At 34.9% G+C, this 23118-nt stretch overlaps 1 protein-coding gene across 2 annotated transcripts in view; it reads right to left on the bottom strand.

Annotated features, from left to right (window-relative positions):
• The window catches only part of COL4A5 (collagen, type IV, alpha 5), a 304873-nt gene that overhangs the window by 77011 nt on the left and 204744 nt on the right, over nucleotides 1–23118 (bottom strand). For both annotated transcript variants that reach the window (XM_011951663.1, XM_011951664.1), the window contains exons 30-36: nucleotides 19200–19313; nucleotides 13459–13626; nucleotides 11918–12007; nucleotides 10979–11128; nucleotides 9285–9383; nucleotides 7864–7953; nucleotides 7309–7448 (exon numbers count right to left, since the gene is read on the bottom strand). In XM_011951663.1, the coding sequence (XP_011807053.1) occupies nucleotides 7309–7448; nucleotides 7864–7953; nucleotides 9285–9383; nucleotides 10979–11128; nucleotides 11918–12007; nucleotides 13459–13626; nucleotides 19200–19313 (851 nt within the window). The remainder of the gene's footprint in view (nucleotides 1–7308; nucleotides 7449–7863; nucleotides 7954–9284; nucleotides 9384–10978; nucleotides 11129–11917; nucleotides 12008–13458; nucleotides 13627–19199; nucleotides 19314–23118) is intronic.

Genomic DNA, 23118 nt, shown 5'->3' with positions numbered 1-23118 from the left:
CTTTAGTTGTTTGTGCTTTTAGTGTCATAGCTAAGAAACCATTACCTAATGAATTTTAATATAGCCCAATTTAGTTTTCCTTTAGTTGTTTGTGCTTTTAGTGTCATAGCTAAGAAACCATTACCTAATGCAAGGTCACAAGAATTTGGTCATTTTTTTATCCTAATATGTTTATGGTTTAGCTCTTATATTTAGGTCAGTAATCCAGTTGGAGTTAATATTTGTATACAGTATGAGATAGGGGTCCAGATTCATTCTTTTGCAGATAGGTATCCTTTTTTCCCAGAATCATTTGATTTTTGTTTTGTTTCTCATTTTAGATCCAGGGGTTATGTATGCAGGTGTGTTACATGGGTATATTATGTGACGTTGATGTTTGGGCTTCTAATGTTCTCATTGCCCAAGTAGTGAACATAGTACTCAACAGGTTTGTCGACACTTCCCCCACTCCCTACCCCTTTTTGGAATACCTAGAATTTATTGTTCCCTTCTTTGTGTCCATGTATACCCAATGCTTACCTCCAAACTTTAAGTGAGAATATGTGCTATTTGGTTTTCTGCTTCTGCATTAATTTGCTTAGGATAGTGGCCTCCAGCTGCATCCATGTTCCAGCATCATTTGTTGAAAAGACTATTTTTAACCCCCTTTAAATTGTTTTGGTACCTATGCTGAAAATCAGTTGACCAAAAATGTATGGGTATTTCTGGACTCTATCTATTCCATCAATCTCTATGTCTATCCAGTGCTGGTATCATAGTTGTAGTAAGTTTTGAAATCCAGAAGAGTGAGCCCTCCAAATCTGTTCTTTTCAAGATTTCTTTAACTATTCTGGGTTCCTTGCACTTCCATATGAATTTTAGGATACACTTGTCAATTTCAGCATAAAAGCCATCTGGGATTATGAAAGGGATGAATCTGTAGTATGATTAGATTTTTAAAAGGAGTGATGAAGGTTAGAATCATTACACTATATTAAAAGAACATTACAGATTCGTATAGTTCCATAGAATCATTATATTTGAGAATTCCAGAAATTTTAGACACCATCTACTCTAGCCCTTTCATTTTAGATGAAAAGAAATACTATAATTTGAACAGTGTCTCCCTTCTTCTCATATAACTTACAATACAGAGCACACATCTTTTCTATGCCTTGGCACAGAAATTGTCTCACTGTTCCTAAACTGAGATTAGCTTCCGGCACGTTAACCTTTATACTTTCAAACTTGTAAAATATCTCCAAGAGTTCCTTTAATGTGAAATTTGTGATGGCAACACTTCCTCTGTGACATCTTCATCCTTTCCATCAGTGCTCCTTTCCTAATTTATGTTGATAAGTTTGCCTTCACTAAGTTCCTTAGCTGCATATCTAGAGTCTCTCAAATGGTGGCAGTGTCTACATTTCTATGGTTGGCTATTTCTTCTATAACCCCATTTACTTTAGATTCAAACCTTACTTCCAGTGTTATCACTTTCCTTTTTTTTTTTTTTTTTGCTGCAGTTTCTTCTTTGTTGGCTAATTTTCTCTTTTGATTATCCATTTTTGTAAAATGTCACATTGGTTTACCACTGGGAGACAAGGAGGTGACACAACTAAATGCTTTACTGTCAGTGCATAAACTGAACAGATGCATGGTTACTAATTAGTGACAGAATTTGAAAGAAGTGAAATTACTGACCACTGATTGTAATGCACATCTGTTATTTAGATGGTGATTTATAAATGGAAGAGCTAATATATCATAGCAACTAAAATTTAAACAATGCTGTTGTGGATCGGTGTTAAGTAATGATAACTGAAATTTGTGCATATCAGAACTGTGCAAAGCAAAGATCACCTGTACCTAATAGAACTGAGCTAAAAAATCTTATTTTTTCAACATGTCACTATTTTAAGGTATAATAATACCATCTGAAAGAAACAACAGACTACTTTACAATATTTCTACAGTATCATCTTTGTTAAGTTTCCAAATTTAGTGTAAAATTTGCTTACTGAAATATACTTGTAGGTCACACAGAAAAACTAAAAGCTAACCTCTTGCTTGTAGAGTTGAATATACTTTGGGCATTTACCAATTAAACCATATTTTTCTGCTACCATCCATTAAAAATCTAGAGACAATTTATTATGGTAATTTTGGTTCCATTAGTAAAATGTTAAAATTCACTCATTCCAGAAAAAAAATTCATGAACAAATTTGGAAAAAAAAATTTAAATAGAATTTTATACCAGTGAGTAAAGAATTGAGTTTGTAACAAATGAGGCTCAGTCAACTGGATATCTATTAGGGAAAAAAAATAAAGTTAGTTTCTCACCTCACACAACATACAGAAAAATTCAGATGCATTAAAATGCAAATGTATAGAATGAAACCATGAAAATTCTGTAAGAAATATATAAATCTATTTTTATAATCTCAGGATGTAGAAGTCTTCATAAGTAGAAGATTTTTTTTCCAAAAAATCCTAAAATCTATGTGACAAGCCTCAAACCTTCCTTACCTCTTCCTCCCTCTCCCCCTCAATTGATGAATTTCCTGTTTCAACAACAAAATATAAACAATCAGAAAACTATGATCCTGAGACTTTGCTGAAGTTGCTTATCAGATTAAGGAGATTTTGGGCCGAGATGATGGGGTTTTCTAAATAATCAGGTCATCTGCAAACAGGGACAATTTGACTTCCTCTTTTCCTAACTGAATAGCCTTTCTTTCTTTCTCTTGCCTAATTGCCCTGACCAGAACTTCCAACACTATGTGGAATAGGAGTGGTGAGAGAGGGCATCCCTGTCTTTTGCCAGTTTTCAAAGGGAATGCTTACAGTTTTTGCCCATTCAGGATGATATTGGCTCTGGATTTGTCATAAATAGCTCTTATTATTTTGAGATACGTTCCATCAATTCCTGGTTTATTGGCAGTTTTTAGCATGAAGGGCTGTTGAATGTTGTCAACGGCCTTTTCTGCATCTATTAAGATAATCATGTGGTTTTTGTCTTTGGTTCTGTTTATATGATGGATTACGTTTATTTATTTGCGTATGTTGAACCAGCCTTGCATCCCAGGGGTGAAGCCAACTTGATCTTGGTGGATAAGCTTTTCGATGTGCTGCTGGATTCGGTTTGCCAGTATTTTACTGAGGATTTTCGCATCAATGTTCATCAGGGATATTGGTCTAAAATTCTCTTTTTTTGTTGTGTCTCTGCCAGGCTTTTATATCAGGATGATGCTGGCCTCAAAAAATGAGTTAGGGAGGATTCCCCCTTTTTCTATTGATTGGAATAGTTTCAGAAGGAATGGTACCAGCTCCTGTTTGTACTTCTGGTAGAATTCGGTTGTGAATCCATCTGGTCCTGGACTTTTTTTTGGTTGGTAGGCTATTAATTATTGTCTTAATGTCAGAGCCTGTTATTGGTCTATTCCTCAAGGATCTAGAACTAGAAATACCATTTGACCCAGCCATCCCATTACTGGGTATATACCCAAAGGATTATAAATTATGGTGCTATAAAGACACATGCACATGTATGTTTATTGTGGCACTATTCACAATAGCAAAGACTTGGAACCAACCCAAATATCCATCAATGATAGACTGGATTAAGAAAATATGGCACGTATACACCATGGAATACTATGCAGCCATAAAAAAGGATGAGTTCTTGTCCTTTGTAGGGACATGGATGTAGCTGGAAACTATCATTCTGAGCAAACTATTGCAAAGACAGAAAACCAAACGCCACGTGCGCTCACTCATAGGTAGGAATTGAACAATGAGAACACTTGGACACAGGAAGGGGAACATCACACACTGGGGCCTGTCTGGGGTGGAGGAATGGGGGAGGGGTAGCATTAGGAGAAATACCTAATGTAAATGATGAGTTAATGGGTGCAGCAAACCAACACGACACGTGTATACGTATGTAACAAACCTGCACATTGTGCACATGAACCCTAGAACTTAAAGTATAATAAAATAAATAAATAAGTAAATACATAAATAAATAAAAATAAAATAAAAACTATGCTCCTGATCTTTCTCACTAAACCCGCTTTTTTCAAAGTTTTTCTATTTTAGTATATAGCAACTGCATTCTATTTCCTCAGGATAAAAACTGGAGTCAATCTTGATTCCTCTCTCTCATATTCAATACACAAATCTTCCTGGCTTGACATATATAATATATTCAGAATCTGTCCATTTCTTATCACTTCCCCTGCTACTATCTTGATCTAAGCCATCAACATTGTTAGCTTGCATTATTTAAATATCATCATAACTGGTTTCCCTGCTTTCATCCTTGCTCCTCTACGATCTCTTTCCAAACCAAGTGTTGTGATAGTTCTTAAAATTAATGTACAATCATGTTAACTCTTTCCATTTGTTCCCCAATTCACTCAGGAGTAAAAAGCCCCTACTATGATGACCTATATGACACTAGATAATCTTTCCCCCATTACCAATCTAATCTCATCTCCTACTTAGTTTCACCTCACTCATTCTGTTTAACACAATGGCCTCATTTATGTTTCTCAAACATGTCAGGTATGCTCACACCTCAGGGTTTTTGTATGACTTAATCTCTTACTGCAATGAGGTCATTGCTCTGTCTTATCAGAGACACCTTCCCTTAGTAACCTATTTCAAAATATAACAATTTCCAGAAATTCCTATCATCAAGTCTTGCTTTACTTTTTTTCATCATGAGATTTATCACTTTCTAACATAATACAGACTTATTTATTTTGTTTATTGTATGACTCCTTGACTAAATATAAGCTTCATGAAGGCAGTGAAAGTTTGTCTGTTTTGTTCAGGCTGTATCTCCAGCACCTAAAACAGTACCTGGTACATCATACATACTCAATAGATATTTTGTGAATGAATAAATAAATGAGTACATAATTTGCCTATGTAAAAATTTCAAACATTACATAATGAAATGCACAGTAAACATGCTATAAGACAAACAACTGACTGGGAGAAAATATTTGCAACAAATATAACAGACAGTGAATGCATCTTCACTATTTATAATGTACTTTTACAAATCAGTAGGAAATACATAACCAAGTCCTCTCCTAAAAAAGTGAGGCAAAGTGTATAAATAGACAATTTACAAAAGAGTTAAAAACATCTGAAACCCCACTTGTAATCAGGAAAATTAAAATATAAACAATAATGATACACTACTTTTCACCCATTAGATTGGTAAAAATTTTAAGTTGGTAACACCCAATATCTGTAGAATGAGGAAAAAATCTCTTATACTAATCATGAAAGTATAAAGGTGTAGAGTTACTTAATTGGAAAATTTGGCAGTAAATATAGATATTGAAAAGGCACATATATGCTGGGTTCTAGCAACTGCTCAAATTTATTCTATCATGATATTTACCAAAGATTCTTAAGATATGTATGTAAGAATATGGATAAGAATCTTCAGTGCAAAATATGTTTATAATCATGAACCTAGAAATAATTTTAGTATTCAAAATAAGTTAAATTATTTATAGTGAACCCCCAGAAAAATACTGTATAATTATGAAAAATAATTAGGCATACATTTATAGGCAAATAAAGAAAGTTTGTCAAGATTTACTAAGTGATGACAGCTAGGTACATAGCAGATGTAAAGTATAATTTTGTGTGTATAAATTAATATATGAGAGAACATCTACATTTGGAAGGTCCAGCATTATTTCATGTATCAATAATTTGGAAAAAATACTTACAATTTTAATTGTAATATGCTTTCCATCATAATAAGATGCATTGCAACATCAGATATTTTTTGGATGTAAAAAATGAGTATTAAAATTGATGAAATATTGTATATGCATGCATATAAATGCATTTAGAAAACCTTTCTTAAAGAATACGTGAGAAACTACTAAAAGTGGTTACCCTGGAGAAGAAGAACTGGGGAGTTGGGGTTTGTGAACATGTAAAAAGCAGACTTTTTATCTTACATCTTTTCATACTGGTTGTATTTTAAAATCAAGTTCATATGTTACATTATTATAAATGTTTTAAAAAGCCAAAAATTTAAATGCACTTATCCTTTGATCCAACAATTTCACTTTTATGAAACTACACATTATAAATAGCTACATATATGTCCACAGATATAATGTACAACGACAAAGAAAATTATCTAAGATATATTGAAAAAAGAAATAAAAAGGGGTAAGTGATAAAGCAAGGTATAGAATAGCAAACATACCATGATTCTACATATATCCAATGTGTAGAAAAAACCCCAAACTCTATATGTATATATATAAATGTGTAGAACAAGGAATTCAAATTTATATATTAACTATTAACAGTGGGCCTCTATGAGGAAAGGAATGGTAAAAAGAGGATGGGGCATGAAGAAGATTTTCACTCTTACTCTCAATATGTCTATATTATTTTTAGTAAAATCATATATTCATATGTCACTGGTAAAATACAACAGAGAAAATTAAAATTCACTTCAAGAAACTTTACATTGTTAAACTGAAATGAACATGTAGAAACTTCTCTTGATTATCTCTTTATAAGACACTGATCAATTAGATGATCAAAATAAAGTATTTTTATATAATATTAAAAGAAAAATTATCTTACATATAATTCAGTAAATTCTTATATCAGTGGAAACTTTCACTATTTCCATGAAAACTGAATACCAAAATTCCTTTTCTAATACTCCTTAGGTCTGTGGTCTGACTACATGATTAAGGAGTTACTACCTTTTGACATGGAACTAAACAATTGTCAAATAAATTCCTGTTGAGTCCAGTGACTCTGAAACAAATTCTAAATTTGATTACTTGAGAAACACTACCAAAGTTTTCACATTGAAGAGAGAAGCAGAGGGAATTGCAAAACTCTATTCAAAGGACTATCTCAGACATGCAGTTAAGAATACTACTACATTATCATTAACTGTCACTTTGTTTATAAGTCTTTTCAAATTAGTTAATAATATCGGGACAAAGACAAACAACTCCATCACTAAAAAGGGATGGACTAACAAGATCAGACAAAACTAGGCATTGAGATTATTGAAGTATACCCAGAAATTAATATAAAAGAAAAACAAAGAAACAAGAAGGATTTTTCTTTTTTTTTGGACTGGCCACAAACCCTAAAACATATCTTCTTATCAACTAAGAGAAAAGAAAAGGAATAAATTTCTTATCCAGAATATCCTATGTCATTCTATAGTTTGTTTAATGAAAACTTAGGAATGAGCATAGTATTAAAAAATTTCATATCTGCTCAAGTATATGCCTAAAGTATATGCCAAAGATTACCTTTGGACCAGGAAGACCTGGAAGACCAATGCTTGAAATACCAGGATCACCTTTGTCGCCTTTCTGTCCAGGTAATCCTGGGGAGCCAGGCTGTCCAGGAACTCCAGGAGGTCCAGGAGGCCCTTCCACACCCTGAGGCCCTGTTGAAAATAGGTAATATATAATATTTTACAAAATATGCTTTACTTGTGGCTTATCTAAGATGCATATGACCAAGCAAAAAGATTTTTAAAAAGCCCTGCAAACTCTGAGTTAGATAATAATGAGACTCACAAACAGAATTATGTGAAAGCCTACTTTTAAAGGAAGTTTAAATAAAAAGGGGTATAGCTGGAGAGAAGATGTTTGTGAATTTTAACTTTTAAGGTTTCTACAATTTTGTCCCTTAATTCCCATTTTAAATCTTTGTGTTACAAGAGAGCTCTACCCACTGATTACCTCAGATATTGTTTCAGTCTGATTCTATCAACATCAGTCTCTTTTCTGACAAAAAAAGAGATATTGAACCACCTTTCATTAATGGGACTAAATATTTGGAAGATTTTCATCACTCACCTGGAAAACCCATATCGCCGATAGTTCCTTTAAGTCCAGGAGGTCCTATAAGACCTGGCTGTCCAGGGAGACCAGGGTTACCTTTGGGACCTAGAAAAGTCAAATTGGTAAAATTAAGACAATGCAGCAATTTTGGGGTTTTCTGGTTTCACGGAATGGGTAGTCATTAAAATGCAAACATGGGATTAGATGGATTAAATTTTAATATATTATTAAGGTCCACAGATAGAACCCAACATAAAACATCTCCTTGGGAACATATTACAATATAACCATGGTAATAGAGGTCTCCTAATATAACTTTAAAAAAAAATTAAAAAGTTACTAGAACACCTTGTTTCTTTCCCTAAAACAATTTCAATCACTTGAAGTGCTATTTGTTGTATGTGTACAACTACCCTTAATGTATTTTCACAGATAAATCCAATATAATAAGTCTGTTTTTAAAAGATTCAGAAATGGGCTTCTCATGTAAAGCCTGATTATATGAGATCAGGAAGAGAAAAGGCGGTAACCTGTTACGATATAGTTTAGTACATTAGGCCAGGGAGAGATTAGAGATGGTGGACAGATACTGGGTAGTGACCCTGAACAGGCATGGCTGCTCTGTTTGTTCATTTTTCCTAGCACATAAATGCTTGAGCTCTGTGATGTCATCTAGGTTTTTTCCTAGGACCACAGTATTGCCTTAAACCTTCTTTATTTTATTTTTTTCCTTTACAATGACTTCCAACTTGGTAAAGAGAATGCAGAAGATGTGAGGGAGAGATAGGAAGGGAGTTTTTCTTTCCAACTATACCAAGGCCATGTGGTGTGGAGTCTGGAGCAAATAACTGAACTTAAGGGACTTTGTAAGATGGGGACCAGCTGCTCTTTATTTCCTTAGGAAACAAACTAAAAGAAAGTGGCTGAAGAAGAAAGAAGAAATAGGAATAATGCTGTAACTGACTACCAAGAGAATTTGTGAAATTTTCATGCTTAGAAATTTGAAAAACTAGAATCAATAGCCATCTGTTTTACATGGTTTAATGACTGACTTGTCTAAAGGCAAAAAGAAAAAAAAGCAGGACAAGATGAATTCTTCAGGCCTTCATGAGATAATTGTCTCTTTTATATATTCCGCAATGTATGTAACAAAACACAACACCTTATTTGGATCACACTTCTGATTCTGTGTATACCCTGCTGCAACAAAAAGAAGAAACTGAATAATCAAGGCAAAATATCCTATAAATCTTGACTGCTGAAACTAGAGCCAAAGGGCAATATTTTTGCCAAAAGTGAGCTCCATATTTCAGTAGCTACCCAAGCTTATTACCATGAGCAAATCCACAGCGCCTTCAAACATGACAAACACACAATTATTTATCCAGAATTCAGTGTCAGCTAAGCAATTGCTACAAATGGCCTATCACACTTACCTGGTGGTCCTGGTAATCCAGGTTGTCCACTCAGTCCAGGTTGCCCTGGGTCTCCAGGCAAGCCCTGATAACCTTTTGGCCCTGAAACTCCAGGTATACCTTCCAAGAATGAGTAGAAGAGGCAAGTTAGGATGATGTTATTCATCCATGAAATAACTTTGGCCAAGCAAGCTGCTCAAGTGTTAAACTATAAGTAAATTAGAGGAACTGGTGATATTATGATATAGTATGGGCTATCAGCACTGGACTCACACTAAAATCCTTCACTTCTTAGTTACCTACCATCAAGAAATTCAGAGTACTCAGTAGTGAAATCACTTTCCTATTTTGGGCCTCATTTTCTTTCCTTTTTTTTTTTTTATTATACTTTAAGTTCTAGGGTACATGTGCACAACATGCAGGTTTGTTACATATGTATACATGTGCCATGTTGGTGTGCTGCACCCATTAACTCATCATTTACATTAGGTATATCTCCTAATGCTATCCCTCCCCCTTCCCCCCACCCAATAACAGGTTGGGCCTCATTTTCTTACAATGGAAATGAAGAAATAAGGAATAAGGACAGATAATCTCTAGGTTATCTCTTAGATTCCGACTATATTTAATAAGCCTATAGTAGAGGTCAAGTATAGTTTACTGCCTCTATTATACAGGAAGCATAATTGAAACAGAAAAGAAGCCTTGCAAGGGGTAAGCTAAGAAAGTCATTTCATTTTAACAACCATAAAAAATTAGGTGACCCTGCCTCTTTCTTGACTACATACAACACTGCATTAATATTTTTAATTCTTTTTTGAGGAAAAATCCCAACAAATCCTGCTCATAGGGAAACTGATAACATCTGCGTACACTCGCATACACATACACATGAACTGACAATATTGATGGATAGAACATAAAAAGAGCCACAAACTTTACTATAAGCTGCAGATACACAGATATAGCTAGTTTTAACATTCCATATTGCTTGAAAGGCTATTCTATATAGATTGGGTGCTAAGTGCTTTATATAATGATTTATGCTTATCCGTATTTTACGACTTCTATAAAAAGGAAAAGGTTTTTTTTAAAACAAAAATTGAAAGCCCCACATTATATTTTACGCTGTATTTGTTTCTAATAAAATAACTATATGGACACAATTGTTCCCTAGATCTACTTTCACTGACGTCCCCCAGGGCTGAGCTTGGCTGTTCATAGTCCAATACTTGTTTATTCTGCCAACATAGAATAACAGTGAACTGTATTTGAAAGCCAAGTATGATACGGATATCAAAATACTGCGGTACAACAATGTACCATTCATCCTCATCTGGTTTTTAGATGAAAAAAATGAAAGGACTAGCAAATTTCCTAAACATTGAAATTTGTTTTTCAAGTGATTGTGGCTATATATCCTTTTCCTGTATCACTTTTTAGAAAGCTAATAGTTGACTGCCTAAGTCTATTTTAAAACCTCACTAGTGGTTAGGTAAAGCTCGTGATAGGGAAACTACAAAGAAAATACTCAAACAGAAGTTGATTGGTGAAACAATATCAATGAAGTGAAAATTAATATTTATTACCAAAATTTGATGCATTTAACTGCCTTTGTTGGTGAATTCTGTATTATAAGTCACTTTTCACGCTATTTAAAAATTAAACTTCAGATATACCAGGAAAAATATTCATAAATAAATTCATTCACTCACCTGGTAAGCCAGGCTCCCCCTTCTCTCCTTTTGAGCCCAGAAGATTTGGATCCATTGGTCCAGGAGGGCCTGGAAGGCCAGGCTCTCCTTTACTACCTTTTTCTCCTGCAGGGCCAGGAAGTCCTGGCTGACCCTGCAAGCCATCATCACCTAAAATCAATGTGTGTGAAAACACAATATATCCATTTTATCCATCCAAGATTAATGCATATAAAGAATATTCATATGTTTCACAGTTGAGTAGGCCACTGCCCACTCAAAACATTTATGCACCTTGGATGTACTCTATGAATTACTTGAGTGCATACACATTTTTACACTCAGATAACAATCCCTCTTTCTGGAACTCCTTGACAACAATAGAGGCTGAATATAAAAAATTAATGCTTAATCTGGCCGGGCACGGTGGCTCATGCCTGTAATGCCAGCACTTTGGGAGGCCAAGGAGGGCGGATCATGAGGTCAGGAGATCGAGACCATCCTTGCTAACATGGTGAAAACCCGTCTCTATTAAAAATACAAAAAAAAAAAAAAATTAGCCGGGTGTGGTGGCAGGCACCTGTAGTCCCAGCTACTGGGCAGGCTGAGGCAGGAGAATAGTGTGAACCTGGGAAGCGGAATTTGGAGTGAGCTGAGATCACACCATTGCACTCTAGCCTGGGCGACAGAGCAAGACTCCATCTCAAACAAACAAAAAAAAAGATTAATTCTTAATCCTTATATTTTGTTATTTTGAGCTAAGCATTTACCATGTATCATGGTATCCAAACTAAGCATGCAACCAAATTGAAAATAAGACCTATTTAAATGCCATGTTACATAGAAATACAGGTAAGCACTAATCATTTTAAAATAGTCAACAAAAATATTCTGTACTGACATAAAGCTATGTTTAATTTTCCCTCTCGCATATGTCTGGCAGCAAACCCTGATTATTACCTTTAAGACCAGGTACACCACTCCTGCCAGGAATTCCCAAAGGTCCTGGTGGGCCTGGAGGTCCCATCATACCCATTTCACCTTTGGTACCTTTGAAGAATATCAATAAGTAATGTTTGCCTTTCTTTGACTTAGGGAACATAAAAAGTAAGTTTTAAGATGTCAACTAGAAAACTGTTGAGGGTTGGAGATAAGGCACTGTTAAGTTTTAGACTTTTTGACCTTTATGCCTACTACTGCTGATACTCATGAATAAGGAGACTCACTCTGGTAGCTAATCTCTAAAGATGGCCCCCCAGTGAACCATATGTCCCAGTATATGCAATCTAGTATAAACCCCTCACTTGGAACTAGGGTTGATTCTGTACCTCACACTTTTCTAAATGACATTGTGTGACTCCCAAGCCTAGATTAAAAGAAGTCTTGCAGGCCAGTCACAGTGGCTCATGCCTATAATCCTAGCACTTTGGGAGGTTGAGTTCTGAGGATTGCTCGAGACCAGGAGTTTGAGGGCAGCCTGGGCAACATAATGAGACCCCATCATTACAAAGAAAAAAATAAAAAAAAAAATAGCTGGGTTTGGTGGTATGTGCCTGTAGTCCCAGCTACTTGGGACTACTTCCTACTAAGGCAAGAAGATGGCTTGAGCCCAGGGGTTTGAGGCTGCAGTGAGCTGTGATCATGTCCCACTGCACTCTAGTCTGGGTGACAGAGTGAGACCCTGTCTCAAAAAAAAAAAAGAAAGGAAGGAAGGAAGGAAGAAGAGAAAGAGAGGAAAGAAAGAAAAGAGAAAAGGAAAGAAAGAAAGAAAGAGAGAGGAGTGAGGGGAGAGAGAGAGAGAGAGAAAGGAAAAGAAAGAAAAGAAAGAAAGAAAAGAAAGAAAGAGAGAGAAGGAAAGAAGGAAGGAAGAAAGAAAGGAAAGAAAGAAAGAGAAAAAGAAAGAAAGAATGGGAGAAAGAGAGAGAGCGAAAGAAAAGAAATCTTGCCACTTCTACCTGTAGTTTCTGAAACACTCACTTTTCTCTTGTGGGATTCTCTCTGTTGGAAGCCAGCTGCCATGGAAGGGGAGCAACCAGCCTTATACTACCATAATGTGAGGAGCCTAAGCCATGTGAAGAGGTACCATGGATGATGAGATGACATGTGAGCTAATGAACACCCAGATGTCAGAGAAGTGCCATCTTAGAAGTAGACCTTTCAGCCCCAAACTCTCCAGCTGGGGCCATGTGGGTTAGAGATAAATGACCCAATCAAGTCATCCCTTAATTCTAGAGCTGCAAAATCTTCAGCAAAATTAAAAGGTTGGTTAAAACCATTAACTTTTGGGGTTGTTTGTTATACAGTAATATATAACTGGGACTCTCACAGAGGAAAATGTGCAGTGAAAATAGCAAAGTGAGCTTCCTGCAGTCATAGATATTTAATACTCTTCCTTAAGGGATCACATCAATCTAGAAAAGTGTAACATGGGAATTATCTGCCAGAGTCGTATTAGTTTTAATTTCCTTAATCCAAATCAGAGAAAACTTTAAACAAATTACCTGGAAATCCAGAGGCACCTGCTTTTCCTGGAAGCCCTGGTGATCCTGGAGGTCCTATAGAACCAGGCGCTCCAGGGATCCCTGGACTGCCTCTTTCACCTGGGGGTCCTGGAACATCAAGTCCAGGAGGTCCTGGATCCCCCTTCTCTCCTGGTATTCCATGTAAACCTAGTTAATACAATATCAATATTAATCAGTACTGAAGTAGTTTTAAAAGATGTATCTGGTTATATTTCTAGTAAACAAGTGATAGAACCCTGTGTATAACAGACCTAAGAGTGAGTTAAGAGATACTTTGGACATCATGTACACAAAATAACTGAACAATCAAGCTTTAGGATTTTCAAGCAGATTGCTCTAAGACAGTGCTTCTCAAATTATTTCTGGCGAAAGGCCAATCTTTTCTTAATTCCTAGTTAATCACAGACTAATATTTTTATAAAATACAATAAAAATTACTAAAACTGAAATAAAAAGCCAAAGATGCAAAATAAAAGCCTACCTTTTTGGTTATTATATTCAACAGATACAATTACACTATCAAATTGCTATAAAAATTTATAAATGCTTGTTCTCAACGTTTATATTAATCCTATTGCAGACTGATAACAGTTATTCGACGACACTGGTCTATTGACCACACTTAAATTTGCATTGCTCTAATGTATTATAAATTATTAGTACACATTTCTATGAGCTCCCAAAATTATTGATTACTGAATAAGTCACTTAAATTGAACTTTTAAATCATATTTTACCTTTGTTTTGCACATCGTTTTAAAAATACATTAATAATACATTACTATTAGTATTTTTTGTCATCTTTTGTTTCTCCAACCAAGACTTCACAGAAAAAAAAAATCACACAGCAAAAAATATTTAACCTTAGTAAGTTTCTGTAAGGCTGATTCTCCCCCACCAAGGTGGTTAAAAAAGAATGTGCTTATGGGAAAAGAATTAAGTTCACACTCCAAAGCCTACCAGCTGTGCGACTTACGTGAGTCACTTAACATTGATCCTCATCTGCTAAATGGGGATTATGCCATAACCAATTGGAAACTAGGGGTTGAGCCAGATGATCATTCCAAGTGTCCTTTCAACAATAAGACCTAAATTTATTGTTGAAGACTCACTGGTGATTATTTTTGTAGAGAGTAAGATGCTAGGGTTTTAAGATCTGTTTTATGTCATATTTCAGCATGGCCCTAAACTGACAAAATCCACTTTGAAGATTAGAGAATTACACTCAGTTGGCAAAGTAGCGATGGTTCCAATGCTACCATTTTATAGCAAAAGACTATAAAAATGAGAGATTTGATATCATATTTGTGAAAGATGATATGATGCCTAACAGTGAACACGATTATAGCTTTATATGGATCATTATCTATTGTTATATTATAGCTCACAAAGATTTTTAACAGTTGGGTTTTCAATATAAATAATTTATCTTTTGAAACATGCTCCGAGAGAGCAGTTCCATAAAATAAGGAAAATAAACCAAAGACTTAAATCTGGACAAATGTTTGTTTTCCATGTTTAAAGCTTTACTTTAAGATATGGCTTTCGAGGAAGAACTACAGTACCTGGTAGACCTGATGTTCAAGAGGCAGGGAATTACAGTTCAGCAGCAAGTTGAGCCCCCAAGCAGAAGTAAGTTGCAAAAAGATTCGTTAGGTTAGGGGAAAAACAACTAAGCATTTAAAGATTAGAACATAAAACTCTACAAACAGAAGTTATTAGACATTGATTCACTGTTATCATATATTAGAAATGAGTGAAAAAACTTATTTTAGGCATTTGCTTAGATGTTCATATAGCATATTCTATAAATGAAATGTATTTGCCAATAATGCCAATAAAATATTTACATTCACAGAAGTATTACCTTTTGGTAAAGGTCAGCTTTTCAATTGTTTATCTCTGACTTAATGATTTAAATAATCATTTTGGAATTTAAGCTCCTAAAGTTTAGTTCAAATTTAAAAATTAATTTAATTTTATACTACAACAGGTTGGGTATAGATAAATCAATAATTACTAGCATATGATTATGGAAAACCAGCTTGCATGCACTAGGCAAGGATTTCTTTCTTCATCGTTATTATTAGTAGTAGTAATAGCAGACATTATCCTATACTTCCTTCCATAGCATGAATTTTTCCATGAATACTGTCAGGAATACACATCCTGGTAAGACCCAGGATGAAGAAGTCAATATAAACCCCAAAGTTCTGCTAAGTTTCCCCACAATAACAAGAATTATATGGATGTGTCTACAGATGTGATATAGGGATATATTGATGTTCTAAATTTATTGGCAGCCAAATGGAACCAGTCTACTAAAAAAGGAAAATTTCAAAAACACATATTATGCATGAGAACTTTCCATACATACACATACACATGCCCTCCCCCTACCCAAGGGTTTTGTAGTCTCTTAAAGTGTTAGAAAACCATTTTCTCCTTCATCTATGAAAATGACATGAATAATTCATAAACAATTCCTAGGGTTTTGCTGTTGTTGTTTTGATTCACATTAGTGGTGATGAATTTTTTTTTCCTCCTTAGCTGATTTAGCCATACGCTTTGTCCTGAGACTGGACAGGCACTATAACACATTTGATTCTGGTTATGATATGATCTGTGAACATGAAATAGAGTATATTTAACCGATCTCTAAAAAAATTCAGTAAGACAGTAATTGTGTAGGTAATGGCCAAAGAAAATAACAAGAATCAACAACCTCCATTTCTGCCTGGGTTAGTAGGTCATGAGATGAAAAATATTTTGTTTCTAGTCCTTTGGCAATTTTTCTTTTATTTCCCTGCTATGGAATGCAAAATTGATATTCAAGGGGACCTGAACTTAAAAACGTGTTAAATTGTATAGCCTGGTTTGGAAAAGAGAAAGGCAAATAGTAAAAGCTTAATTAAATAATAGAAAACTGGAGTCCAAAGGAAAGCCTGAAAAGCATAATGCAAACATTCTACAATAGAGAGATAACAGTATATAATATTTTGCATTTTTCCTACTGCAAAATGAAATACAAGTATATTAAATAAGCTTATTACAAAAACACTGATAGTTAGAGTTTCAGCTATGAAACATAAGTAGGTTTGTCAAGATATAAGTAATAATCTTTCTGATTACCTTATTATTGAGATTTATGGACACAAATCAGGATTTTTTTAAATGAACTAAGATAATATTCTACTTTGGTGATATAAGTAAAATTTACTTAAAAAGTGAGTATATGTGCCTTGTATAAATATGAAATGTGGTCCGTCTCATAGTAAAATGAAAAGTACTGTGATTTGAGAGCTTTTTTTTTTTTTTTTTTTTTGAGACGGAGTCTTGCTCTGTCGCCCAGGCTGGAGTGCAGTGGCCGGATCTCAGCTCACTGCAAGCTCCGCCTCCCGGGTTTACGCCATTCTCCTGCCTCAGCCTCCCGAGTAGCTGGGACTACAGGCGCCCGCCACCTCGCCCGGCTAGTTTTTTGTATTTTTTTTAGTAGAGACGGGGTTTCACCGTGTTAGCCAGGATGGTCTCGATCTCCTGACCTCGTGATCTGCCCGTCTTGGCCTCCCAAAGTGCTGGGATTACAGGCTTGAGCCACCGTGCCCGGCGAGCATTTCTATATTAAGAGTGAATTCAATAAATTTTCATGCTAGTTCCTGTTAATTTCATTTATTTGTTGAACCATATTAATATCTTCAATTCTATGGCTATACATATATTTACAAATAGATGAAGTTAAATTCAGCATTATTACTTTTCTTCCTGCCTATTTATTTATCCTATTTATACTTTATAAATCAATATATCTATATCTATATTATATTTATATCTATATTCATATTTATATCTATATTATATTTATCTATATATTATATTTATATCTGGTTATAAGTCCTTTGTCAGATATATGATATAACAGAGGGAGAAAGAGAGAGAGAACATTAGATTAATAAAACAATACAGAGTATCTGGTAAATCTGAAAAAGTGTGACACATGTTAACATATTTGTATTTTGTTTAGATTCATATTAATGGTGTTCCTCTTTTTATTCTCACTCAGCTGTGACTTAAGAATTCAAAATGCTTCTAAAGGCTCATGCACTTTTTGGAACTGAAACAAATGACAAAACACCATATTAGGAGTGATAAGTTCATTTTATCCACCTCTGTGAAACAGCAGGGGCTGGGCGCAGTGGCTCACACTTGTAATTCCAGCACTTTGGGAGGCGGAGATGGGCGAATCACCCGAGATCAGGTGTTCGAGACCAGCCTGGTCAACATGGTGAAACCCTGTCTCTACTAAAAATACAAAAATTAGTTGGGCGTGGTGGTGCATGCATGTAATCCTGGCTACTTGGGAGGCTGAGGCAGGAGAATCGTTTGAGCCCAGAAGGTGGAGGTTGCAGTGAGCTGAGATCGCACCATTGTACTCCAGCCTGGGCAACAAGAGTGATACTCTGTCTCAAAAGAAAACAAACAAACAAACAAACAAACAAAAAACAGCTGGTCAAACCTTTAGTAGCCAAACCTAAAAATAAGTGCTTTTTCCTGAAGATCCCTCTGCTATGCTAGTTGGACAGAATGTTTTTTCCATAACTGATAAAGCAGCTATTTTGTAACAGCCTGGTTCAAAGCAACACTCTAAGTTTTCTTAGTTTTAAATCAGTAGTGACATGTCAGGGAACATAAAAGGGTATAATGTGTCATATAATCAACTGTAAAATAACACATAAATGAAAATAACATTTATAGGCTTTTTATATTGCTAACCCGAGTTTCTAAATTTTTAGAATAATAACAAAATATCTACCGTCATTTAAGGTCAGGAAATATATAGCCATTGCTTCAAATAAGTGTATGCACATCTGAACTCTGTATTTAAGCCTTCAGATGTATTCATGTGAATTAAGGAACAATTAAATATTTCATATTTGTTTTAATTTCATAAATTATTATGGTGCTTTGCAATAACATAATGATGGCCCCAAGGTGGCCTTTACTGTACCTACCTAGATTAAGATAATGAGAATTCACATCACCAGACAGCTCAGAATCCAGAAACTCAATATGCTTTCACACAAACTTAGAGGAACCATATGATTTCCTATCTATAGAGGCAAACCCATTAGGTTACGTGTTGACAAAAGACCTTTTTGAGTATCCAACATAAAATATTAAAAGTAAAGATTTGGAGTGCTGATGAATTGCAAAATGATTGTTATTTTGGGGGCAAAAAGGGAAAAAATCTCAACTCACTTATTGAAAAAAAAATAAAATGAGAACGCCTAAAATATATTTTTACAGAAAGTTTTGCTGAACCCTAACTCTAGTTCTCATGTGCTAAGAAATGTTAAGAGGTTCCACAAGGGTCTATTAATGCTGCACAGCTAGTCAGATCTGAAATGATCAGCACAAGAAGTTTCTAGGCCTCTGCTTCCAAGACTATGTCTAGCTCAACAATTACATATCAATAATAACACACTGCAATTGCATTATTGGAAATCATCAATTTTAGATGAACTCAGAGGGCAAACATCAGGGATTAAAGTAGCTTTTATGCTGTGTCCTGTACTTTTCCACTTGTATAAAATCATACACGTAGATACATTGCTTCTTAAGCATTGTTTCTGGAAGACCGTCTTGTAGGTTTCACTTTATTGGTGAGCTAACCAATGTATATATTATGAGTGCTACAAAATGCACATTTACTCTAATCTTACCAGGTTGACCTATTGGCCCAGGAGTCCCTGGTGGTCCTGGTGGTCCCTGAACACCTATTCCTGGCAGCCCAGGAGGTCCCATTGGTCCAGGTTGTCCATTTGGTCCAACATCACCTTTAAGAAACAAATACAGTTTAAATATTACAAGCAACACCTGAGTCACTAGTCCTTGGGAACCATATCATATTAAGCAAGAATCTTGAAAAACTGGGCATTCATTCAGCAAGATAAGTACACATAAGTATCCAGAGCAGAGGACAGGGAATTCATTAATAGTTACAACCTTATATTTTAACATATGCTGATCACTACTTCAATACTTAAATCAACTTCACAAAAAAGTACAAAAGATTACAAACCACATATTCCTTCTACTTGTAACTCATTGTGGACAGTTATATATTCATAAGTTTAAAATATATTTTCAAGTTACCTATATTTTAAGATAGATAACCTTCAATATTTTCCTTTTTACTAACTCAGGGCCATGGCTTATAAACATATTCAAGCTTCTCCCATCATTAGTAGAACATCTCTTTGACATTAGAAACTTCACTGTCCATCTCTCCATCTTCTGACTGTCCCTCTGCCACTCTCACTTTAAACAATTTTTACATGTACTAAAATTCCACCTTTTTAGTGTACACTTTGATGAGTTTTCACAAAGGTATATAGTCATATAACCACCACTAAAATCAAGACATAGAACATTTTTGTAAACCCAAAAAAGCCCCTGTGTGCTGTGGTCAGCTCATCCCCACATCCCAATTACCTGGCAACCACTGATCTATTTTATGTCTCACAGACTTTTCTTTCTCAGAGTATCATACAAATGCAATCATATAGTATGTAGCCTTTTGAATACGTCTTCTTTCAATTAATACAATGCATTTGAGATTCACCCATGTTACTATGTGTATCAGTAGTTGCTTTTTGCTGCTGGGTATTAGTCTATCAGATGAATATGCACATTTCGTTAATCTTTTTGCCATTTGAGGCACATTTGGGATGTTTACAATTATTGGTGATTATGCAATAAGCTGCTGTTAACGCTGTTCTACAGGTTTCTATGTGAAGCTTCACATTTTTTATGGGAGTAAAATTGTTGTGTCATGTGCAAAGACAATGTTTAACTATATAAGAAATTGTCAAACTGTTTTTCAAAGTGGCTGCACCATTTTGCTTATTAACTAGCAATGTATGAGAGTTCGAGTTACTTTGCATCCTTAGCAGCACTTTTTGTCAGTTATCCTTTTTGAAAAAAGGCCAATTCTAATATTTATGAAGTGGTATCTCAATGTGGTTTTAACCTGCATTTCCCAGATGATAAATTATACTCAGCATCTTTACATGTGCTTATTTGCCATTCGGGTGTCTTCTTTGGTGAGGTATCTACTCAAATTGTTTGCTCATTTTTCCAACTATATTTTAAAATTCGGCTGTTTGTTTCCTTATTGAGTTTTGAGAGTTCATTATATAATCTGGTTATAAGTCCTTTGTCAGATATATGATATGAAAATACAGTTAATTTTAATAAAGTCCAATATATTCCATTTTTCTTTTATGAACTGTCTTTTTGGTATTCTAACAAGTTTTTGCCTAACATCTGATCACAGAGTTTTCTCTTATGTTTTTTCATCTAAAACAAGGGATGACAAAGTACTTCCCATGGGCTAAATATGACCTATAGGCCTCTTTTTGTGCTGCTGACACGCTAAGAATGGTTTTTACACTCTTAGAGGGTTGTTAAAAAAAGAATATGTGACAGAGACCATAAATGTAGCCCATAAAGACTAAAATATTTACTCTCTAGCTCTTTGCAGAAGAAGTTTGTCTGCTTCTGTTCTAGAAGGTTGATAATGTTAGGTTTTGCATTTAGGTCTGTGATCCATGGGGAGCTAAATTTTGTGCAAGGTACGAAGTGCAGGTAGATGTTTGTTATGTTGGTTTTTTTTTTTTTTTTTGCATATGGATGTCCAATTGCTTTATGTTTTATCAGCATTTGTTGAAAAGACTTATCTTTCTGTTGAAATTGCCTTAGCAACTTTGTCAAAAATTAAATATGTGGGTATATTTCTAGACTATTATGTTACAATGATCTATTTTTCTATATTTCACATATACCACACTATTTTAACTATTGTAGCTTTATTTTAAGTCGTAACATCAGGTACTATAAATTGTCCAACTTTGTACTTCTTTCTCAAAATTGTTTTGGCTATTCTAGGTCATTTGTTTTTCCATATAAATTTGAGAAGAAAAATTGTGTGTTCTCCTTGAGAATATTTTCAATCTCTGGATTGATTTGGAGAAAACTGATATCTTAACATTATCCATGAACACAATATACCATTCCATTTATTTAGGTATCTGATTTCTGTCAACACTGTTTTATAATTTTCCACATACAAAGCCTGAACATTTTTGTTAGACCTATACATACCTAAGCACTTCATGTCATTTGATGCTATTGTAAATTATACTATTTTTGTTTGATTTTTATTTCTAGTTGTTCATTGATAGTATATAAAAACATAATTTATTTTTTATATATATGCTTGGCCCTATGATCCTACTAAATTCACCTTTTAGTTCTAGTAATTTTTGTAGATTTATTAGGATTTTCTAAGTATAAAATCATGTCATCTATGAATATAGAGAGTTTTTTTCTTGCTTTCCAATCTGTATGCCACTAAACATAATGGATCAAGATTTTGCAAATGTCTTTATCATGCTAAGGAAGTTCCCTTTTACTCCTAATTTTCTGAGACTATTTTTCCAGGAATGAATATTGAAATTTATCAAATAATTTTCAGGATTTATTGAGATTGTAATATAGTTTTTTTTCTTTACTCTGTTGATATAGCAAATTACATTGATTTTCAAGATGTCGAACCAGCCTGTATTCTAAGGATAAGCCTTACTTGATTTTTACGTCTATGTTCATGAGAGATATTGGTCTACAGCTTTCTTTTCTTTTTTTTTTTTGAGACGGAGTCTCGCTCTGTGGCCCAGGCTGGAGTGCGGTGGCGCAATCTCGGCTCACTGCAAGCTCCGCCTCCCGGGTTCACGCCATTCTCCTGCCTCAGCTTCCTGAGTAACTGTAGGCACCCGCCACCACCCCGGTGGGTGGTGGTATTTTTTGTATTTTTAGTAGAGAATACTAATTTTATGTATTTTTAGTAGAGACGGGATTTCACTGTGTTAGCCAGGATGGTCTCGATATCCTGACTTCGTGATCCGCCCGCCTCGGCCTCCCAAACCGCTGGGATTACAGATGTGAGCCACAGCACCCAGCCCAGCTTTCTTTTCTCATATGTCTTTCCCTGGCTTTGATATCAAAATAATGCTAGCCTCATGTAATGGTTGGAAAGTGATCCCTCCACTTCGATTTTTGGGAAGAGATTGTGTAGAATTGGTGTTACTGCTTCTTTAAATGTTTGTTAGAATTTACCAATGATGCCATCTGGATTTGTAGTTTTCTTTGTTGGTGGGTTTTCAACTACAACTCAATTTTTTATAAAATAGATTCCTGGATTACCTATTTCTTCTTTAGTGAGCTTTAACAATTTATATCTTTCAGGAAATTAGTCTATTTAATCTAAGTTGTCAAATTTATAGGCATGCAGTAGTTTGTCATATTTACTTATAAAGATTTGTTGTTATCATAAATTATATACTTTTGTATTTCTTTCCACATTTCCAAGCACACAATATTTGTCACAATAATACCTTTGGATGTTATTCCTGATGCCTGGAACACCTTTCCCTTAAGACTAAATTCAGAGAATTCGGGGCGGAGCAAGATGGTCGAATAGGAACAGCTCCAGTCTCCAACTCCCAGCGCGAAGGACACAGAAGACCGGTGATTTCTGCATTTTGAACTGAGGTACTGGGGTCATCTCGCTGGTGAGTGCCG

The sequence above is a fragment of the Colobus angolensis genome, unplaced genomic scaffold (genome assembly GCF_000951035.1).
Source record: "Colobus angolensis palliatus isolate OR3802 unplaced genomic scaffold, Cang.pa_1.0 Scaffold324, whole genome shotgun sequence".
Taxonomy (NCBI): Eukaryota; Metazoa; Chordata; class Mammalia; order Primates; family Cercopithecidae; genus Colobus; species Colobus angolensis.
Note: the sequence above shows the minus strand (reverse complement) of the source record. Positions and strands in the feature narration are given on the sequence as shown.